Here is a 20,942-nt window from a genome sequence, read left to right as displayed (position 1 = left end):
GCTGAAACGATTCCTCGAATGATTCGAGGACCTCGATTACTAAAATATTCGTTTACAACAGCCCTAAGATTTCTCATCGTACTGTTGCTATGGTTTAAAGTTCTTATAATGAGATACCAGAGAAACCGCAAGTGTGCTTAAAGTTCTTCTGCAGTATAGAGCAAGGAGAAATGCAGAGCTGGAAATTTACATTCACGTAAGTAACAGGCAGTGAAGATCTGCACTAAGTAAGCCTGACATATAACTTTTTTTAAAGCAACACTGTTTTCAAACTGCAGCTGTCAAAGTAAATTTTAGCTAAAATGTTTAAACAAAAGCAAATAGATAATTTCACTTTAAAATGATCTAATTCCAGTGAAACTGAATGCATTTTTATTTAAGATTATCGTACCGTGAGAATCTTGTATCAGCTTTTGGCTAGTTTAAATGTTGGTTTTGCCCTGTGTTTTTGAATTCTCAAAATGAGCAACATTTAATTTTTTTAGTAGCTTTTGACCAGCACCCCTCCCGACCCCCATTGAGGGACAAGGGTGAAGGAAAATGGATGGATGGATGGATAGTAGCTTTTGTTTAAAACACCAGCTGATAAAATGGCTACTCTTAGCTAAATCCATTCGCTTCAATTGAATTGCCTGAAATAGCTTTACTGTGCTATGGGAACAAAGAGGAAGAGTCCAGCAACAAGCTAGCTAACATAGCTCATGTTACTCTACATAGACTATGATAATTCCTTCTGCTGCTATAAAGCTCTTAGCAATATAAAAGATGGGTTTTAGATTGTTAAAAGACTGCAAGACATCTTTAAAGTAACTCATGGGGCTCATTATATTCTTGCTAGCTAGAAGTAAATGAGATAGCAGCTGGGTATTTTTTAGAAAACTTTTACCTCTTTCAACATTGTTTCTGCTAAGGTGATGTCACACTACACAACATGCTAACATGAGGGTACATTAAAAAAAATTAACAACTCAAAACCCCAAACTGGGGGACTTTTTTCAACAATGCTAAGTCGTTAGCAACTCATGTTGTCAAAAATAAACCGGTTTTGATAGAATATAATACATTTTGACACATAAAAGATCATGATTATTTATACAAAGAACTTACAAGAAACCAGTGATAGTGAAGTAACATTTTATTTATTTAACTCAGTAATGCACAGTTAAGTAAATAAAAGCTGATATTTTTGTTGTCCAATTCTAAGAACAGTGCCATTTTTTTGTGTGTGTTTTTTTTTTTTCCTCATCTAAAACATAAATAGGATCTGTTAACATTCATCTGATTAGTATGGGATGAATCTGAACTAATGGATGAAGTTTATTTAAGGACAAGAATCTTCACCAGTGTTTTACTGTTTGACGTTAGCATATGTATTCTTCTTCCCACCACCCTACACAAACGGCCTGTCATCAGATCAGCTCTTCCTGTCTTTAATGGCTTATGGTTGTTATCTATTTGGACAGGCTTCCAAGTAGAAATTATGGCAGAGGAGAAACCGTCATGTGATGTTTTACTTTTAATTGTTTTTTTTTACGGGGCCAGCAAAAAGCACAAGCAAAGTACATAGTGTGGATGTGCAAAAATGTATTTTAATTGTTAAAAATCCTTTGCTTTGTGGTCTTAAAGATTTTTTTGTTTTTAATACCAGGTGTTTTGAGCTTGGTTATTTTATTTTATTTTTTATTGTATTCCATTTCTTTGTCCTAATCTTTTTATCTCTCAGAAATTATTGGTTTGTGTTCTCAAATGAAATCGTGCATACAACCACTTTGAGCAAAGAGCAACCTTTTTCTGTGCCATTCAAATGCATTGACGTACTGTAGTTAGCAAATCCACCACCAGATGGCACCGCAAGGCTTAGCTTACATAAAGAACTTGTTCTCCGGATTCAAATTGCCCACCCAGAGAGATAGCTGCCACTTTGCCTTTGGCTTTTCATCCTTCCATCTATCTCTATCAGTTTGTATCCTTGACACTCTTTATCAAACCGGTGCCAGCATTCTTTCTCTACTTCAACGAAAAGTTGTGTATACTTCTATAAAAAGGCAAGAAATGCTACATCTATTTATTTTTTAGAAGCACACAAAGCAAATTGTACATACTATATTTATTCTGTATGTAAGGTTGTTTATTTTGTCATTTTCTTTTGGCTGAGTCCGTTTGTCATCGGTATTGTCAGATTTCCTATCTGCACATGGCCATTGGCCAACATTTTGGTACTAATAGGAGTCTTTACATGAACAGATTATATACAGAAATGCCCCTCCTGAAATGAGGAACGCATCTGTCGATGAAATGAGACGGTCTTAATCTGTCAGAGCCAAGCTCAACTCTTAGAGCAACCAATCAAGAGTTGCGTAAGCCACAGTGTAGCGTTTGTTTAATTAGCTTGGATAAATAAATGATGTACAGTGTGATTATTGCAATGTGTGAATGTGAAAATGACTGCGGCAATGGATGGCAGAGCTGTGACCGTCGATTTTTGTTCATGTGGCACAGCAGACATCTGGGAAACACTAGAAGTGAGCTTCCAAGGCAGAAAGTAGACATTGTTCCAAAAGCAATCTAATAACACTCACCACCCAGCTTCTTCTTTGTATAACCAAGTGCTTTAAACTATTGAGCCCTGATGGGGAATCCCACTGACAGACCGAAGGCATCCGCAGCCATACTGAGCTGTAGAACCGTAATGTCCACCCGTCCACTGCGCTGCCTTTAGGGAATACTGATGTACACAAATGCAGTCTTGTAATGTCTGACGTCTTTTACATGTTTGTCTTCTAAAAAGCCCCCCTTCTGTGAGGCAGGAGGAAGGCTTTCTCTCTGCAGGACATTGTAATTTGCTGGAAATAAATAAATGACTATATTATTTCATACAGTTGCTGTGTTTGGGTTGTTCTTTTGTCAGATCTGTTATCCGGATCAGGATCACTGTGTTGGCATTATAGTTATTCTCCTTGGAGCAGATGGCGCGCTCTGTATTTGCTCTATTGTACTTTGTGATGAAAGCCATTATCACGAGATGGGATTATCGATGTCGTTTTATGTAGTATACAGACCATGTGTTTTGTTGTTTCAGTTCTATATTCTAGTTGTGTTTAGACATTTGGAAAAACATTCTTGAAATGCAGTTTCTTATCAAAAATAATATAGCTCCCTTACATTTTTGTTGGGTTAACTTATAACAATTCAACTGTTAATTGGAACAAGTTCTCACGTCTTCCTGGTTTGTTTCCTCAGCAGAGCAGAGCAGCAGAAGAGGGATACACCTGTGCTGCTTAAAAGCTGTTAGAGCATACCGCTTTGGAGAGGTATGCTAAGTTTGAGTTATTCTTTTGACTGACCTTAGATTTGTTTTAGCTGTAATGATCTGCATCTACGTAAATGTTCTTTGGTAACATTTATTGTACCTCAAGAAATCTGTTGCTGGAGACATTCAGGAGATCCGTTCATCCTGGTAACAGATCTGATCATAACAACAGAACTAGTCACTCTGAGTCCATCTGCTGGTTGGTTGGAGACTCGGTTCCCATAACTGAGCAACATGTGGTTAAAGACCCGCTCTCACCCTACAGCCCTGCTGACTGTCTGTTGGAGGCCACCATGTCATCAGCTTATTTTACTTTTCTACTTTGAGCTAATGTTTTGAAAACGTAAAATATTTATTAGCTAGTTGATATATTGACCTACACTTGGTTTCCACAAGAAGCACATCGACACAATTATATAAGTAGATCTGCTTTATTGACTGAGCAGCCAGTGACTGAGGTAGGTTACAATGAAGTTCAGAAACCCAAAATGCATACATGTACATCATTAGAACTCTTTATTTCTACACAAGTGCTCAATGTAAATATTATTTAAATTAAATACATGTAAAATAGCAGTTTGGATTAGGTAGGCGTATTTAAGGTAAACAGTATAAAACATGAATGATAGAGGTTAGCTTGTTAACCAGAGATAAGCAGAGAGTTCATATTGTTTGTTTGACATCCTGAAGGTGGATGCAGATGTTTCTCTCCATTCTGCCCTCCTCTCTCGTCCTCCCCTTTTCCTTTGGGAAGGTCGCTGGGGGTCAAGTGGATGCTGAGGCCGTCAGCACCAGTGGCCTGTAGGGCCTGTGGTTGACCTTCACAGGCCAGCAAAAAGGTTTAGCAAATGAGCAACACTAGAACAGGAAAAAAACTGAGTGCAGAGCAGACATACCAGCTTCAGCTTTGCTGCGGACACCAAGACTGCCCACCACCATTTTCTCCAGGACTTTGCGTGACACATTCTAAAGGAAAATCCAAAGAGTTTGACTGAATGATGCAGATCAAAGAACAGACGGAAGAGGCTGACAAATTGTAATCAGTTATCTGAATTGACTGATAAGAGTGATGCACTGAGCTCCCGGTTTCCCCTTCCATTAAAAGAGATTGCTCTTAATCTTATTATCCTCCTGTATGTGTGTGTGTGGTGTGTTGAGAGTGATCCGGTCCACTGGGAAGGATATCGGAAACTCTCCAATCTCAAATCTGGGGCGTTCGTCATGTCGGATTGTCTTGGCCTGATATTTTAACTGTGTCGTGTTCCCCGAGGACAAATGACAATGCTGCCTGTTACATGTGCTGAGTAGCCAATCAGAAAGTGAGTTGATGGAAACACAGAGACAAACCAAACATCAGAAACATATTTGTGTTGTTTTTTTCTCTTGTTAAATATAGTCTACAAACTACCGCCATTGCTTTATCTTTGTTGGCCATTTCTGTTTACTCTGAATTCATGTTTGGTCTTGAGAGGTTTTATGAGACTGAATGTTGGTCTGTGAATTCACCGACCTGAACAATGATGTTCAGGTCACCCTTAACCCTAACGTCTTGCACCTCATGCACAAAGTTTCAACATTAGGCATTCTCTCACCTCTATATGCTGTTCCTTATGTACAAATGCACAAGACAACCAGTTGACCTCATTTAAAAGAGCCACTGCTGTATATCTGGAAGAACTGAAACAACCCAAATGGAAAGCAACAGGAAGTGAACTGGCAGGTCAAACACTAGATGGCACTGTGAACCTGTGTGAAGAGCATCTCCTTCCCTCCCTGTGGGATAGTGAGTTTGTGTGTGTGCGTGTGTGAGCACCGTGTTGCGCAGCTGTAGCAGCAGAGTGAGTGAATCTGTGAGTTTGTCCTCCAGCAGAGACAGACGCGTCTTCTCCGCCTCGTCCTCAGGCCTCTGTGAAGACAGACACACACACACACACACACACACACACACACACACACACCGCTCTGTGTCCTACTCATTGTTGGTTACAGTTAAAGTTGTAAATTATCTTGAACTTCAAATACCTAATTTCTCCATCCCTAATAATATCCTGTTTTATAGTCATTGTTATGCTTAATTACATCGTTAGCAGAGTTATTTAGCATAAATAGCTCTAATAATGCTAATTGGAATCAGGTTGTGATGGTAATATCGTACTCTGAAGGTTATGCATGCAAATGCAGAATACCAGTAATAGATCTGGCATACTGGACAAATTGTGACGGCCCTTAATAGATACAATTATGTTTGGATATTTTACTGGTTAAATGCTACAGCTAACAAAGAGTGCTGTAATGAAGAAGAAAAAAGGACAGCCAACCATACTTAGGTTTATTGTAATCAATACTTTTGCCTAGGTCTGGTTTTTAGCTGATTTTAGGTAATAACCACTCACCTTTACCTTTCCAAAGTGTCCACATCTGTTTTTCTCCCCTTGCTTTGGCCCCGTCTCGCTGCAGCAGTCTGTGCCGTCTGCAGTAGAGCCGGGGCGCTTTCGGAGCTCCAAGCGACTCAGGGAGACAAGATGATGGGCCGTGTTGTTCTGACATCTGGAAGATCACAGGTGGCGTTGGATCCCTCTCTACACAAACATTTGGTGATGAACAACAGAGCAGGATGGTGACAGACCCTTCGCCACAGCCAGGACCGCGTGAGACGACGCTCTTCTCCTGTGAGGAGCAACAGTTTCCTGTCTCCTTCAGACTCCCATCATCTTCCTCTTCATCAGAGGCAGCTCTCCCTTCCACCGCCCGCTGCAGACCCTCTGCATCTGGGGAAGAATGAGCTGGAGTTAAACCTTCAGGCGTGCCGTGTCTGTAGCTGTCCGCGGTGCTCCAGCTGTCTCACCACTCGGGTCCTCAGGTTGACTTGACTGGCTCTCAGAGAGGCAGGTGCAGCCGATTCTGCCAGAGACAGAAACGACGACAACAACCATTTAGTGGGGAAGGGCAAAACAATTTTTGACATAATGCATCAATCTTTCAGAGTCTTGCCGATTTCTGATCCCTTCAGTTGAAGAAATGTTCCCTGATTTCAAAACTTTTGGCTGAAGTCTCCAGTGTAGCAGCAGAACCAGAGAGATTTTGTCTTCCAGATTAACAACAAAAACCCTGAGATATTTGATTACACACAAGCTGGTGTGCAAAATCAAGTTCATAAGGATCAGGAGGACGTTGTGAGACTGTGGGGCCACAGCAGACGAATCATTCATAAAAACACAACCAGTGTCACTGAGGAGAAAAAGTGACTTTCATTCATCTGCTTGATGTGTAGCGTGGATTCTCTGTTCAGCTTGTTGAGCGGAATGAATATAAAATAAAATTGAATGTACTGTGTACCATCATTATCATTTTGAAAAATGACAGGCAAAAAAAGCATTATGAATTGATTCAGCAAAAATGACGGACAACAAACAAGTCCAGCAGGGTTTCTGTCAGTATATTATAAGCCTGGCAGCCCACCAGGCTTTACTTTCTCCCCAATCACCTCCATCCACGCCAGGCAAAGAATCATATTTATTTTGTTTATTTTGTTTGGGTTTTTTTTAGCAGCAGTAGCAGTGACAATAAAGACAGATTTAGCTAGGTTATAGTTGAAGCATTGAACTGGGTGCGAGGCGGTGTGCACCGTGTTTTTATGTTGGTTTCAAGGAGTGAGGACTTGTAGAAGTCAGAAAGGCAAATGAAGTGTAACTGGATCCTGAAACACGCCCAGACAGAGAACTCTCCTGCTCACCCAACCGAACCCGGTGCTGTACCTGTACCGCAGCAGTGCCGTCTCCAGCTGGGTGATCTTGGACTGGAGCTGCGGCACCAACTGGGCCTGTTCCTGGATCAGCCGAACCCTCTGCAGCCCCACGTTGAGAGCCTCTCTAGCTTCCTCCGCCCGCTTCCTGTCAGCATCACAGATCGTCACAAATTTCCAATAAATCCACATAAAAAAAAACAAACTGATTTTTATTTTTTGTTTTACATTTCTGAATATTTACAGCACCTGATCTGGTTGTTCTCCCTCCTCAGGGACGACTCCAACCCCTGCAGCTTGCGAACTTCCTGGTACGCCCACTGCAGCTCTTCCTCCAAACACTCATTGAATTTGATGGCCTCCTCTAACTGCCCATCACGTGATGACCGAATCAGTTTCAGCTCCCTCAGCAGGGGGTCTCTGATGTCCCACCTCATCGGTCCCTTCCTCGTCCCATCAGGCTGGCTTTTAGGTCTGTCGGTTTGTCCCTGTTTCCCCTGCGTGAGCGCGCCGCAGGGTGTGGGAATGGAAAGAGTGGCACTGTGGCTGCAAGGGCCGGCAGGGGTCCAGCTCCTCTCCCGTCTGAGGGCCACCTCCAGGGCCAGACAGCGAGCGTCGCTCCCCTGCAGAGCAGAGCGCAGGTCCTCAACCAGCTCCCTGAGAGCGCCAACCTCATCTGGACAAGATGCCAGGTTAAGAGTTCAAGGTCACCATAAGTCAGCGTAAAGAAATTTCACTTAAAAAAAAAATGGAGATACCACCATGACTGTCCAATAAAAGCAATTCATACATTTTAAAATTAAAAGAAAACTGAACACTTCATTACTGACTGAAGTACTCACCTGGTACTTTTTTCAAATTATTTACTAAATAACTGCAACTGGTATAAGACTAAACTGTAACATCACTGGGAAGTTGAATTATTCAGCAACTCAATTTAAAAAAACTAAATTAAAGTTTCATTACACATAAAAAGATACCTTCAATTCTGCAGGTTTCAGCAAGTCAAACTTCTAAACGGTGAACAGACTGAACTTATATATCACAGTCATTCTTTTGCACCTTGGGATTTAGTGCCTTGCTCAGGGGATGTCAGGATGTGACCAGAGAGCTGAAATTGAACCTACAACCTTCCAGTCACAAGACGACTACTCTATCCACAGAGCTAAAGTCAGCACTTAAATGAAACTTAACATGAAATTTAAGATGAAATTTAAGACAGAGAAAACTCCAAATACAATGGTTTGTTGGGGGATCCTGCTGTGTTACAATCAATCATAGCAAGAAGTGACATTTTTGAAGGTTTGTTTGCTGCTCACCCCACAGTGTCGAGCCTAAAAGTTTTTTTTTTTGCACAGAATCCACCTAACCTTGTGAGATGGATTCAACAAAAGTGAGGCAGTAGCAAAAGCAACTGCCTATGAATTTGCCTTTATCCATGATAGATGCAAAAAAAACTAACTACGTAGCAAGCAAAGGTACATTAGCAGCTAATAACATAAACCACCTTGAGACAGAACATAATGACAATGTCTGCATGCAAATCAAACTTCTGCTTGACAGAGAAGTCTTGCGAGAATAAAAGAAGGTACATAAATGAGAATATATGACACCATGTTTCCCCCCAGTGTATTATAAGCCTGGCAGGCCACCAGGTTTTACTTGTGCTTATTTATTTAAATCTTTTTAAAATGTTTGCGTTTTTTGAGACTTTATAGTTAGAGTTAGTTATAGTTAGGGACAGCCTGTACCTAAAAGCATGTTCTACAGTTTTTCAGGAAATTTGGAAATCACAAATTGCCTATGAAAAGGCTTTTTAATTTAGAAATGTTTGGTAATGACACTTTGCTAAATATTTAACTTGCTTACAAAGTAAATTAAATTAATTTGCATATTAGCTAAACATTTAGCTTCCAAATGAAATATTTAGTTTGAGGCTATATATTTAGCTTGCTAAATAATTATTCAGTTTTAAACTGTGATATTTATAAATGATGAATGATGAAAATATGACTTTGAGAAATGAAGGGAAGTAGTTTTTTTTTTCTTGTAACAAGCTAAATAACCCAAATTATTGCTGTTCATTTTTAACTGAGTAACTTCACAAATGACACCTCGTGCTTAGCGGACTGGTCTGACTCCTTTTGATGCCTGTGAGGCTTCGGTATGTTTACCGGATCACACTGTCAGACTTGAAGTTTCTGCTCCTAAATGATCCTTACGTGATTAAAAAAAAGAAACAAGTGAAGGATCCAGAAATGAAATGAGAGAAAGGAACAAGAGAGGAAACAGGCTGAATGAATAGGTGCTCATAAATTCTTTGTCTCCTTCTATTAGCCCACAGCTTTCACAGGTCTGTCTGTGGAATGCTGCTGATGCAATGAAATTATAGGGAATTAGAAGTTAAATCTAGAATTTCCTGTGGGTTGTGAGGTGCAACAGTCACTAAATGTTCCGTCCCTCCCAAAACCTCAGATTTCATCAGGTTCCAACCTCAAACGTCACTTTGTGTTCAGGTGGGATTTTATGTGACTCACCACAAAGTCATGCATAACATATTCATTTATTTATTTTTGCTAATAAATTTCAAAGTGACAGAAACACTGTACTCTGTTACCCCTAAATAAAAAATACACTGCAACCAGTTACTTTAGAAGAAAACTAATCAAAAATATCAATAATATTGAGACCAAGTCAGTATCAGTATCGGATCAATACTTTAGTTCCAGATTCTTTCTTGAAATCTTCGTATTGTACAACAGATTCTGTTTTGATTTTCTTTTGCAGTTTATGTATTTAATTTATTTATCCGTTTAAAAATGCAACAGGTCTCCTGTAGGGAGCATACCTTGCTCACGGAGTTCCTGCTGGGCTCCGCTTTTCACGGATCTGCTCCTGGTTCCGGTCTGATCTCGACCCAGGTCAAAACTGACACACTTCCTCCGCCGGACCCGGGGCCACCGGAGCCGGATCTGCCTCTCCACCAGCTCCGTGTCCTCGGAAACCGGCAGACGCCAGGCGCGACCCCCGCCGACTCCGGGCGCACTGCGCACTCGGAAACACCCGCAGAGCCGCGAGTGAAAGTCTCTAAACGAAAGCCGCTCGGGTAAACCTGAACAAACATCCGCGAACTCCTCACACTGCTGCTGCTGCTGCTGCTGGTGCTGCTGCTCCGTTCCGCCATCGCCGCTTCCATCCTCCGTTTCCGGCGTCCTTTGAGCTCCGGGAAGTCCCAGCACGGCGCAGAGAGCGGCGAAGTCCTCCGCGGACACCGTGTCGTCCCGGCTAGGGAGGGCCAGGTGGTGGAAGACCTCCTGCAGGTACTGATCGATTCCGGTGGCGAGAACGACGATTTCGTTCTCTGCTGCCGGATCGGGGCAGTGGTGATGGGCCAGGGCGCTGCGGAGCCACTCGCTTTTACGCGCCGCCCGCGGAGAGGGCTGGACGCGTGGAAGCGCCAACGCGGTGCGCCGCATGGCTGCACTCACTCACCGCACGGGTCAATCTTAAAAGTGATTTGGCCCGGCAGCCCCGCAGACCGGGGCTCTCAAACGCATCTCAAATGTTTCCGGGGACCTCAGCTCAACTTCGATTTCCTCCTGCGGCTCTTCAAGTTCAGATTTGATCCCTGTGGGTGGAAAAAAAAATAGCAGCTCCGACTCCACCCTTTGTGTGCACACTCCAACCGCAGGACCAATAAAGCGTTCAGAGCTGCTTGTTTGATCCCTGTTACCAAAGCGGGTCGAATATCATCTGATGCAGAGCGAGAGAGAGAAAAAACATCTAAAAGTCCTGAGGGAGAACAAGACAATAGACTCAATAGAGCAGTGAGTCAATCCTCAGGTTTCCATGGTGATGGATTCTTACAGTAAGATCTGTAGAGGTTGAAGGCATTTGGTGGCACCTGTCTGGATCCAACTGTCAGCCGAGGCTTTGCACCTTTCTGACTCACATCCTGCATGCTGGGCTGACAGGGTCCGTTTCTTTCTTTCTTTCTTTCTTTCTTTCTTTCTTTCTTTCTTTCTTTCTTTCTTTCTTTCTTTCTTTCTTCTTAATCAAGTTTATTTGTATGGCACATTTCAGCAACAAGGCCCTATGACAGACTGGCGACCTGTCCAGGGTGACCCACCTCTCATCCTTTGACAGCTGGAGGCAGACACCAGCACCCGTCCTGACCCCAGGGGAGTTAGGGTGGAAGAAAATGGATGGATTTCAGCAACAAGGCAGTTCAAAGTGCTTTTTACATCACAAAAACACAAAATCATCACATTTCTACAACGACTTTGAAAACCAGCGACAGACATTAAAATCATCAATAAAGCGTTGCATTACAACAACTCACTGTTTGAATGAATGAATGAATGAATGAATGAATGAATGAATGAATGAATGAATGAATGAATGAATGAAAATGTATAAGGTCCATGTCAGGGGAGTCAAATCTATAAAGTTATATGATGTTTATTTTCAGTGGGGGTTGAAAATAAAAATGAAAATAAAAATCCTATATTTTCATAAAGATGCCCATGATCTTTACATGACATCATGTTCATCTTGCATAAAAACGGTCTGATTTTACATCAGTTGTATCTTTCGTTTTTATGACCTTACCTTTAATTTTTTTCTTTTAATTTCAGGAAAAAATTTTATTCCCGTGGTTTTTGTTTGTCAGTCAGTGGAGAGGTCAGAAGGTCATGAGAGAGGAGAAGACATGCGGCGAAGGACTTGAACGTGTGATGGCCACACTGAGGACTGACACGCCCTAAATTATTTCTTCACAGGTTTTTGAATATATTTTTTTTCTTTTTTGGATTTGATAGAATCCAAATCAGACTGTATTGTCTATGTCAAGTGTTGTCACATCAGCTGGAGTTTCTCCTGACAGGATTTAGTCATGTTTAGCATGACTTACCATGACTAAGGTGTAAGTTATGTCATGTTCCAGAGCTGCACCACTCAGCAGGCCTCTGGTTTGTTGCATGACTGGATGTTCTCTCTGGTTTATGCTGAGCAGCTGGAAGGATTTTTTTCTCTTCCCTTCTTTTCTGCCTTCCAAAAGCTCCAATAATACCTGAACTTTGACCCCGGGCCCCTTTGACAGTTACAGTTGGTTGACAGGACTTTTAGCACGTTACAGACAAAAGGTGACGTTTCTCAGGAGCATCAACTGAGCCTGTGGGTCTGTAATTGCCACAGAGTCATACAGTTACCTAAAAACACAATAGAAGTCTCATCATCACTTTTATCGTTATCACAATAGTACCACAAAATACAGTAATAAAACTTTAAGTCCATATTCCCCACCTCTAATTTCCAGTATCACTACAGTTCATTTAAGGGCTTTTCTCTCTCTTAGTGTTTCTGGTTAGTCATCAAAGAACTACATATTGTATTGGGAAGTTGATATTATATTTGGATTCCAGAACCTGTGTAGAACATGGCAGGCTTGAAACAAGATGATTTAGATCTTGTTCTTCTTTTGGAACCTCCTGAATGAGTCTTTGAGGAATTCTTTGAGTTTTTTATTTTTTTAAATTATTATAATTTGGGAGGCTGGTCACTCCTGGAAAGGTTCACAACAGTTCCAGGTTTCTGCTTCTGTTGGATAAAGTCCCAAAGGCTCAGAAATAATTTTGTAACCTCTTCCAGACTGACATATGTTAGATGTTTTATTCCTGTCACTGATTTCTCTTGGATCGTGGCATAACGTGTTGCTTTTTTCAGCCCATTTAAACCTACTTCATGTTGTCTGGTAGGTTCTGTTTAAGTGATTTCCAAATTCTACTGGTCAGCCAGTCAGCAGGCCTGGCTGACCTGTGGCTGGAGAAATTGAACTCAGCTTTCCAGGAAATATTGTCAAAGAGATTGATGATTGCTTCTTCACATTGGGCCACTTTGGTTTAGAGGACATTTCCATTTAAAAACTGTTTGAAAACAGCATTTTGTATATTTTTATCCAGGTTGTCTTTGTGCATACATTTTGAAAAATAAAATGAAAGTGAAAGGACAATGTCTGATTAAAAATAGTACATCAGTAAATGTACATACAAATGATGGTGAGATCTACTGCATTGTCCTTCCTTGTTAAGAGTTGAAGTAATCTAAGTCGACTGGGACATATTTCAGTTGCTGCTGCTGTACAGGTGAGTCACCTGAAGTCACATGAGCTCACAGTGAAAGACTACAGCCTGTGTTTTGTCTTTGTCTTGATTCTGAATGCTAACAGCAGAGCTTACCAGTGACTCACCTGGGTTTTTGTTTGATTTTTTTTTCTGCCTTTGATAAGCTAAGTGTGCTTTTTGAGTCAGCTCTGCTAAAAGGCCACAAATCTTGCGTTTCTGAAAGACATAGATATTTTTTGTAGAGATGCACTTAAATCATCCTGAGTAAAAACTGTCACTGGTCACCTGAGAGCTCAGATTTAATTACACAAGAAGGCAGACAGAGTGGTTGTACTCTGTTTTTATTAGTGTTGCATTACAACTGGCTGATGGAATCTGCAAAATTCTAAATAATTCCATTATTTTGCAAAAAGGATTCTACTCTTCCTGGAGGCGGTTCTCGGCTTTTCCAAAAAATAAGAGTTAACACACTAAAGGGGAGAAGGAGACAAATTTACAGAATAAGTTCCGATGTGGCTAATTTTTATCTCATGTGGCTGATCGGCCTTTTCCTCTGTTCACATCTTTCCAGACAGTTCCACGATGTGTAAAAACATTGCCAACACTAGTTAACGTCACAGAACAAAACTCTCAATTTTTCTCCATTTTCTCAATGTTACTTCCCCCTTCCAGTTTATTACAGTCAATTGTAACGTCGGCATCTGATGAAATTAAGTTTTTGCGTGGCCTGGTTGATTGGTACCCAGCAGTCGCTAACATTTGGCCTTAACGTAATGTGGCAGTTCAACGCTAAGAAGCTAACCAGAAATTGTGTGCAGTACAAACGACCATGTCCTGCTGCTAAGAGAGAAGTGTTTAGTGCTTGATGATGTAAAGTGAAGAAAGATAGATTGATATAAGCTTGAACTGCTAGCAACAATACACTGCTGGTCAAAACATACACCAAGACACTTCCTTTTTCAAGGTGGAAGGATGATGCATCAAAAAAAATTTGAGTGAATTAAAAAAAAAACATGAATTGGGCGCAAAAGTTTGGGAAAATATCCCTCAGCAATTGCAACAAAACCTCATTCTTTCTATAGCTAGCAACAAGGCCTGGTAGGATTCTGTATGCCCAGTCCAACAAAATCATGAAGCACAGCAACATGTTGTCACAAGGAGATAGCTCCTCTGTTCTGACTGGTTCTGGGTTTTTTTTCCATGGAATTCTCTTGTTTTTACATGGAAGACGGCCCAAAAAGCACACCGGCTTAGCATGATGACATAATAAATGTTTTGCCGCAAGTGTTCTCGTGCCTCCGTGAATAAAGGGTAATCAGCTGTGCGTTTCTGAAAGACCGCTCCGGCTGTCGTCCTGCCTCCCTCTGAGAAACAGCCCTGCAGCTGCTGCCTGCTGGGGGTGAAAGGACTTCATCTGAAAGCCAAAGCATTTTGGGGGTGGGGGGTTCCACAGCAATATCCGTGAGCTCGCTAGTGTGTGTGCTGACACAGGCGTGCACGAGTGTCCTGCTGTTCACCTTTCACAGTGGGAGTGGTGCACTCTCGGTATTGACAGGAGGTTGGGTTAATGCTTTGTGTTGTGTTGCCATATGCTCATCTGGGAGGTTGACAAAGAAGGAAAAAAAAAGACAAATAAAGCCACAAACCACTGGAGCGCTTCTTTGAAGTGGTGATGCTGACAGAGATGTTGTGTCCAGCAGATCCAGGAGTGACCCTGTAGCCGTCACAGCCACTGTGCCACACCTGTGGATGTTATGGTTCAGGAAAACTCAAGTCTGCAGCAGACTGTATTTGATTTCTTCCACAAGGAGGGTAATCCACCAGATGAAACCAGACACTAAACGGCTAACTCCGCATTCATGGGAAATTGGGTGGAAGGAAAAGGTCTTATCCCCAGCAATGGGAATAAGAGCTATGGCGTGGTTTCAGGGCTAAAATTAAAAGTTTTGCATAACTAGTGTGGCTACATCCTCCTCACAGGAGGAGCCTTCATAATATCCATTATGAAGGCTGATTAATGATAGGCTGGCACACTACCTGAACTAAGCACTTTGAATTGCCTTGTTCCTGAAAATGTGCTATATAAATAAAATTACCTTTCCTTACCTTACAAGTGGAGCTGGCAAATGAGAAGGAGACTAGCACCACCTAGAAAGAGCTAGCCTCTCCTTCTAGCTAGCTCTAACTAGCTAGAAGGGGAGGCTAATGACTAGCATGCCTCTCCAAAGAGCAAACAGTAGTTATTAAAGACCTAAACACAATATCTCATGTACGCTAGTTTTATTAAAAAAATATTAACACTCACAGATAATACAAAAACTCTCTGCTGGGTTTGCCAGTTATGCCATTATTTTCTCCATCACAAGATGGTTAACCCTTTACCTGTCATGATCACACCGGTGATCTCATGGATCCATTGGATACGCTGCAAAAAACATAAATTCTTACCAAGTAACTGTGGTCTACTTTCTAGTGCAAATATCTTAGAACACTTGAAATAATATAAAACTAACTTATAAGCAACTGTTCAAGATATGGGAGCTTGATTTAAGTCAATAATTCCTTAATTATTCATTTTACTAAAGGTTCAACCAAGGACTGGGTCTGCAAATTAGCTTGTGGCTGGAAAGCCTTCGCACAAAACAACATGTAGCATTGTTCAAGGGGCTGTCCTTGATTACATCAACTTGAATTGAATAATATTGATGAAAAAGCATTAGTTTCCACTGGCAGATAATTTCACTTACAAGACATTTTTCCCATATTATAAGTGAAATAATCTGCCAGTGGAACTAGGACTTTTTCCATCAATATTAAGGAATTATTGACAAGAAGCAAGCTCTTATATCTTGCTGAAAAGTAATTGAAAACCTAGTTTTGTCTTATTTCAAGTATATTGAAATCAAAAATACTTTGCAAGAATTTGTGTTTTTGCAGTGTAACATGTAAGAGTTAAGGGTTTAAACATCTATCAATGCCATTTTGTCGCCGATCATATTCAAAACTGTTAAGCCAATATAAACATCTGACGGACAAAGCCACATACTCCCCTCTTCAGAATACCATTCGGTTTATCCAAACTACAGGATCCGTGATGGATGAGGAGTGTGTCAACATGGGCTTTGACATGAGGGATGAGGTTTGAGAGGAAACTCGTTCAGGACTCTCTTCTTCAACAGAATGTGATTTATGGCTCACTTTTTCATTTTTTGTGTGTGTGTGTGTGTGTGACAGTGCAAACATTTCCTCATTCCAGACTTGTGGAAGGAGTCCAGGTTTACCTTTGAGCTGTCCTACCTGGGTCATGAATGAGGCCTACACACAGCCGACTAACACAGAGAGACAGGTTCACGCTCAATTTGAGAGTAACATACCAGAGAGGCTGTGTTGAGCCTGGCTAAGACATAGCTGCAGACGAGGCATGTGGCTACAGGTAGTAGATCTGAGGATATTACCTGGGTGTGACTGCATTGCACATCACACGTTGTCCCGTACCACTGTTAGTAGCTATTAGTCAGTTGTAAACATTTATACTAAGTAGTTGAACTCTTGCAGCATCAGTACATTCACTGGAAATACTTGTCTCCTTAGAGAATGTGTTAAGAATAGCAACAAAGACCTGCTCTGGACTGGCCTGGTAAAAAAAAAACAACCGCTTGTTCTACACTTTGGGCAGTCGGTTGTCGGTCAGACCTCCTGTCAAAGTTTGAAATGATCTGATCTGATTTTAACCTTTGGCCTTGACGTTTGCGATGCGCCATGTTGACTGTGAAGAAAGTGACACCATATGAGCTATGCTACGAATGAAACTGAGTGCGCTGTAAACAAGCATCTCCCCCTGTGAAGAGAGGATCGGTAAGCAAAACAACATCTTTGAATTGCATAGGAAGGCGATGGCCAGGCCAGATCCACTGGACATTTTTCACAAAATCACATGCAGAACTCCAGAGAAAGTTGCACCAAGGGTCAAAGAAGGAAGTACAACGTAACCGTTATCTTCAACAGTCACCTTGCACACAATGACAGAGAATAACAGAGAATAACAGCTGTCTTCAATCAGCTGTCATCACAATTTGAATCCACATAAATAGAATAGGTAGGATTTCTTATCAAAAATAAAGTAGATAATGTCAATTAAATGGAACTATCCTTGATGAAATGTGAATAATGTGAAAGTTTATAGATAAAATTGTCCAGATGATCTTTTTACGGTGTAGCAAGTTGTGTTTTGTTTAACCTATGCTGAATTCTAGGCAACTTAAGATGATTGCTTTGTTTGTGCTGGATTTTATGAGGGTCCCTCTGAAACTCGACAGCATGCAGGGACGCTGCAGGCTAAGCTCAAGGATCTTTTGTTTAAACACACACTGAGACCGACGTGTAAAATCATGCCTCAAGGCATTTTACACAGCATGACTGCCAAAAACAAGTATTTGCCCAAAACATCACATAGTCACAGATAAAACCTGGGAGCTATGACTCAATATAATAACATGTCTGATTTGGGACNCTTCTGCTTGACAGAGAAGTCTTGCGAGAATAAAAGAAGGTACATAAATGAGAATATATGACACCATGTTTCCCCCCAGTGTATTATAAGCCTGGCAGGCCACCAGGTTTTACTTGTGCTTATTTATTTAAATCTTTTTAAAATGTTTGCGTTTTTTGAGACTTTATATATAGGGTTAGTTATAGTTAGAGACAGCCTGTACCTAAAAGCATGTTCTACAGTTTTTCAGGAAATTTGGAAATCACAAATTGCCTATGAAAAGGCTTTTTAATTTAGAAATGTTTGGTAATGACACTTTGCTAAATATTTAACTTGCATACAAAGTAAATGAAATGAATTTGCATATTAGCTAAACATTTAGCTTCCAAATGAAATATTTAGTTTGAGGCTATATATTTAGCTTGCTAAATAATTATTCAGTTTTAAACTGTGATATTTATAAATGATGAATGATGAAAATATGACTTTGAGAAATGAAGGGAAGTAGTTTTTTTTTTCTTGTAACAAGCTAAATAACCCAAATTATTGCTGTTCATTTTTAACTGAGTAACTTCACAAATGACACCTCGTGCTTAGCGGACTGGTCTGACTCCTTTTGATGCCTGTGAGGCTTCGGTATGTTTACCGGATCACACTGTCAGACTTGAAGTTTCTGCTCCTAAATGATCCTTACGTGATTAAAAAAAAGAAACAAGTGAAGGATCCAGAAATGAAATGAGAGAAAGGAACAAGAGAGGAAACAGGCTGAATGAATAGGTGCTCATAAATTCTTTGTCTCCTTCTATTAGCCCACAGCTTTCACAGGTCTGTCTGTGGAATGCTGCTGATGCAATGAAATTATAGGGAATTAGAAGTTAAATCTAGAATTTCCTGTGGGTTGTGAGGTGCAACAGTCACTAAATGTTCCGTCCCTCCCAAAACCTCAGATTTCATCAGGTTCCAACCTCAAACGTCACTTTGTGTTCAGGTGGGATTTTATGTGACTCACCACAAAGTCATGCATAACATATTCATTTATTTATTTTTGCTAATAAATTTCAAAGTGACACAAACACTGTACTATGTTACCCCTAAATAAAAAATACACTGCAACCAGTTACTTTAGAAGAAAACTAATCAAAAATATCAATAATATTGAGACCAAGTCAGTATCAGTATCGGATCAATACTTTAGTTCCAGATTCTTTCTTGAAATCTTCGTATTGTACAACAGATTCTGTTTTGATTTTCTTTTGTAGTTTATGTATTTAATTTATTTATCCGTTTAAAAAAGCAACAGGTCTCCTGTAGGGAGCATACCTTGCTCACGGAGTTCCTCCTGGGCTCCGCTTTTCACGGATCTGCTCCTGGTTCCGGTCTGATCTCGACCCAGGTCAAAACTGACACACTTCCTCCGCCGGACCCGGGGCCACCGGAGCCGGATCTGCCTCTCCACCAGCTCCGTGTCCTCGGAAACCGGCAGACGCCAGGCGCGACCCCCGCCGACTCCGGGCGCACTGCGCACTCGGAAACACCCGCAGAGCCGCGAGTGAAAGTCTCTAAACGAAAGCCGCTCGGGTAAACCTGAACAAACATCCGCGAACTCCTCACACTGCTGCTGCTGCTGCTGCTGGTGCTGCTGCTCCGTTCCGCCATCGCCGCTTCCATCCTCCGTTTCCGGCGTCCTTTGAGCTCCGGGAAGTCCCAGCACGGCGCAGAGAGCGGCGAAGTCCTCCGCGGACACCGTGTCGTCCCGGCTAGGGAGGGCCAGGTGGTGGAAGACCTCCTGCAGGTACTGATCGATTCCGGTGGCGAGAACGACGATTTCGTTCTCTGCTGCCGGATCGGGGCAGTGGTGATGGGCCAGGGCGCTGCGGAGCCACTCGCTTTTACGCGCCGCCCGCGGAGAGGGCTGGACGCGTGGAAGCGCCAACGCGGTGCGCCGCATGGCTGCACTCACTCACCGCACGGGTCAATCTTAAAAGTGATTTGGCCCGGCAGCCCCGCAGACCGGGGCTCTCAAACGCATCTCAAATGTTTCCGGGGACCTCAGCTCAACTTCGATTTCCTCCTGCGGCTCTTCAAGTTCAGATTTGATCCCTGTGGGTGGAAAAAAAAAATAGCAGCTCCGACTCCACCCTTTGTGTGCACACTCCAACCGCAGGACCAATAAAGCGTTCAGAGCTGCTTGTTTGATCCCTGTTACCAAAGCGGGTCGAATATCATCTGATGCAGAGCGAGAGAGAGAAAAAACATCTAAAAGTCCTGAGGGAGAACAAGACAATAGACTCAATAGAGCAGTGAGTCAATCCTCAGGTTTCCATGGTGATGGATTCTTACAGTAAGATCTGTAGAGGTTGAAGGCATTTGGTGGCACCTGTCTGGATCCAACTGTCAGCCGAGGCTTTGCACCTTTCTGACTCACATCCTGCATGCTGGGCTGACAGGGTCCGTTTCTTTCTTTCTTTCTTTCTTTCTTTCTTTCTTTCTTTCTTTCTTTCTTTCTTTCTTTCTTTCTTTCTTCTTAATCAAGTTTATTTGTATGGCACATTTCAGCAACAAGGCCCTATGACAGACTGGCGACCTGTCCAGGGTGACCCACCTCTCATCCTTTGACAGCTGGAGGCAGACACCAGCACCCGTCCTGACCCCAGGGGAGTTAGGGTGGAAGAAAATGGATGGATTTCAGCAACAAGGCAGTTCAAAGTGCTGTACATCACAAAAACACAAAATCATCACATTTCTACAACGACTTTGAAAACCAGCGACAGACATTAAAATCATCAATAAAGCGTTGCATTACAACAACTCACTGTTTGAATGAATGAATGAATGAATGAATGAATGAATGAATGAATGAATGAATGAATGAATGAATGAAAATGTATAAGGTCCATGTCAGGGGAGTCAAATCTATAAAGTTATATGATGTTTATTTTCAGTGGGGGTTGAAAATAAAAATGAAAATAAAAATCCTATGTTTTCATAAAGATGCCCATGATCTTTACATGACATCATGTTCATCTTGCATAAAAACGGTCTGATTTTACATCAGTTGTATCTTTCGTTTTTATGACCTTACCTTTAATTTTTTTCTTTTAATTTCAGGAAAAAATTTTATTCCCGTGGTTTTTGTTTGTCAGTCAGTGGAGAGGTCAGAAGGTCATGAGAGAGGAGAAGACATGCGGCGAAGGACTTGAACGTGTGATGGCCACACTGAGGACTGACACGCCCTAAATTATTTCTTCACAGGTTTTTGAATATATTTTTTTTCTTTTT

The 20,942-nt window shown here is 41.6% G+C and overlaps 1 protein-coding gene and 1 long non-coding RNA gene across 4 annotated transcripts; one reads left to right on the top strand and one right to left on the bottom strand.

The window, feature by feature from the left end:
- The first annotated feature begins 37 nt into the window (after positions 1-37).
- On the top strand, positions 38-2,878 carry LOC107837186 (uncharacterized). Its single transcript, XR_001663189.1, has 2 exons — positions 38-484; positions 561-2,878. It is a non-coding gene; the product is annotated as an uncharacterized LOC107837186 (long non-coding RNA).
- Positions 2,879-3,725: 847 nt separating this feature from the next.
- Positions 3,726-20,128, bottom strand: LOC103144097 (EF-hand and coiled-coil domain-containing protein 1). 3 transcript variants are annotated; one of them, XM_007560903.2, is made up of 9 exons: positions 18,984-20,128; positions 7,302-7,728; positions 7,066-7,200; positions 6,156-6,211; positions 5,937-6,078; positions 5,704-5,857; positions 5,124-5,216; positions 4,207-4,276; positions 3,726-4,129 (listed from the first exon to the last, which is right to left on the bottom strand). In XM_007560903.2, exons 1-9 carry the CDS (start codon positions 19,609-19,611, stop codon positions 3,951-3,953), a joined length of 1,884 nt encoding a protein of 627 aa, XP_007560965.1. In that variant the 5' UTR covers positions 19,612-20,128; the 3' UTR covers positions 3,726-3,950. The 3 variants fall into 3 exon arrangements, with proteins under 3 accessions (XP_007560965.1, XP_007560966.1, XP_007560964.1); XM_007560904.2 differs by lacking the exon at positions 18,984-20,128 and adding an exon at positions 9,901-11,046 and having other exon boundaries at positions 5,710-5,857; XM_007560902.2 differs by lacking the exon at positions 18,984-20,128 and adding an exon at positions 9,901-11,044.
- Between the last annotated feature and the right edge of the window lie 814 nt (positions 20,129-20,942).

Source organism: Poecilia formosa, unplaced genomic scaffold (assembly GCF_000485575.1).
Source record: "Poecilia formosa unplaced genomic scaffold, Poecilia_formosa-5.1.2 Scaffold121, whole genome shotgun sequence".
Lineage (NCBI taxonomy): Eukaryota > Metazoa > Chordata > Actinopteri > Cyprinodontiformes > Poeciliidae > Poecilia > Poecilia formosa.
This window is presented reverse-complemented; position numbering and strand designations above follow the sequence as displayed.

Bases quoted from the DNA above. Each gene is read 5' to 3' on its own strand.
- LOC103144097 (XM_007560903.2), bottom strand. From the start codon at position 19,611: ATGCGGCGCACCGCGTTGGCGCTTCCACGCGTCCAGCCCTCTCCGCGG. The intron at 6,079-6,155 runs GTGAGACAGCTG...ATTCTTCCCCAG, and splicing joins TCAACCTGAGGACCCGAGTG to ATGCAGAGGGTCTGCAGCGG. The intron at 4,130-4,206 runs GTATGTCTGCTC...TGGCCTGTGAAG, and splicing joins CCGCAGCAAAGCTGAAGCTG to GTCAACCACAGGCCCTACAG.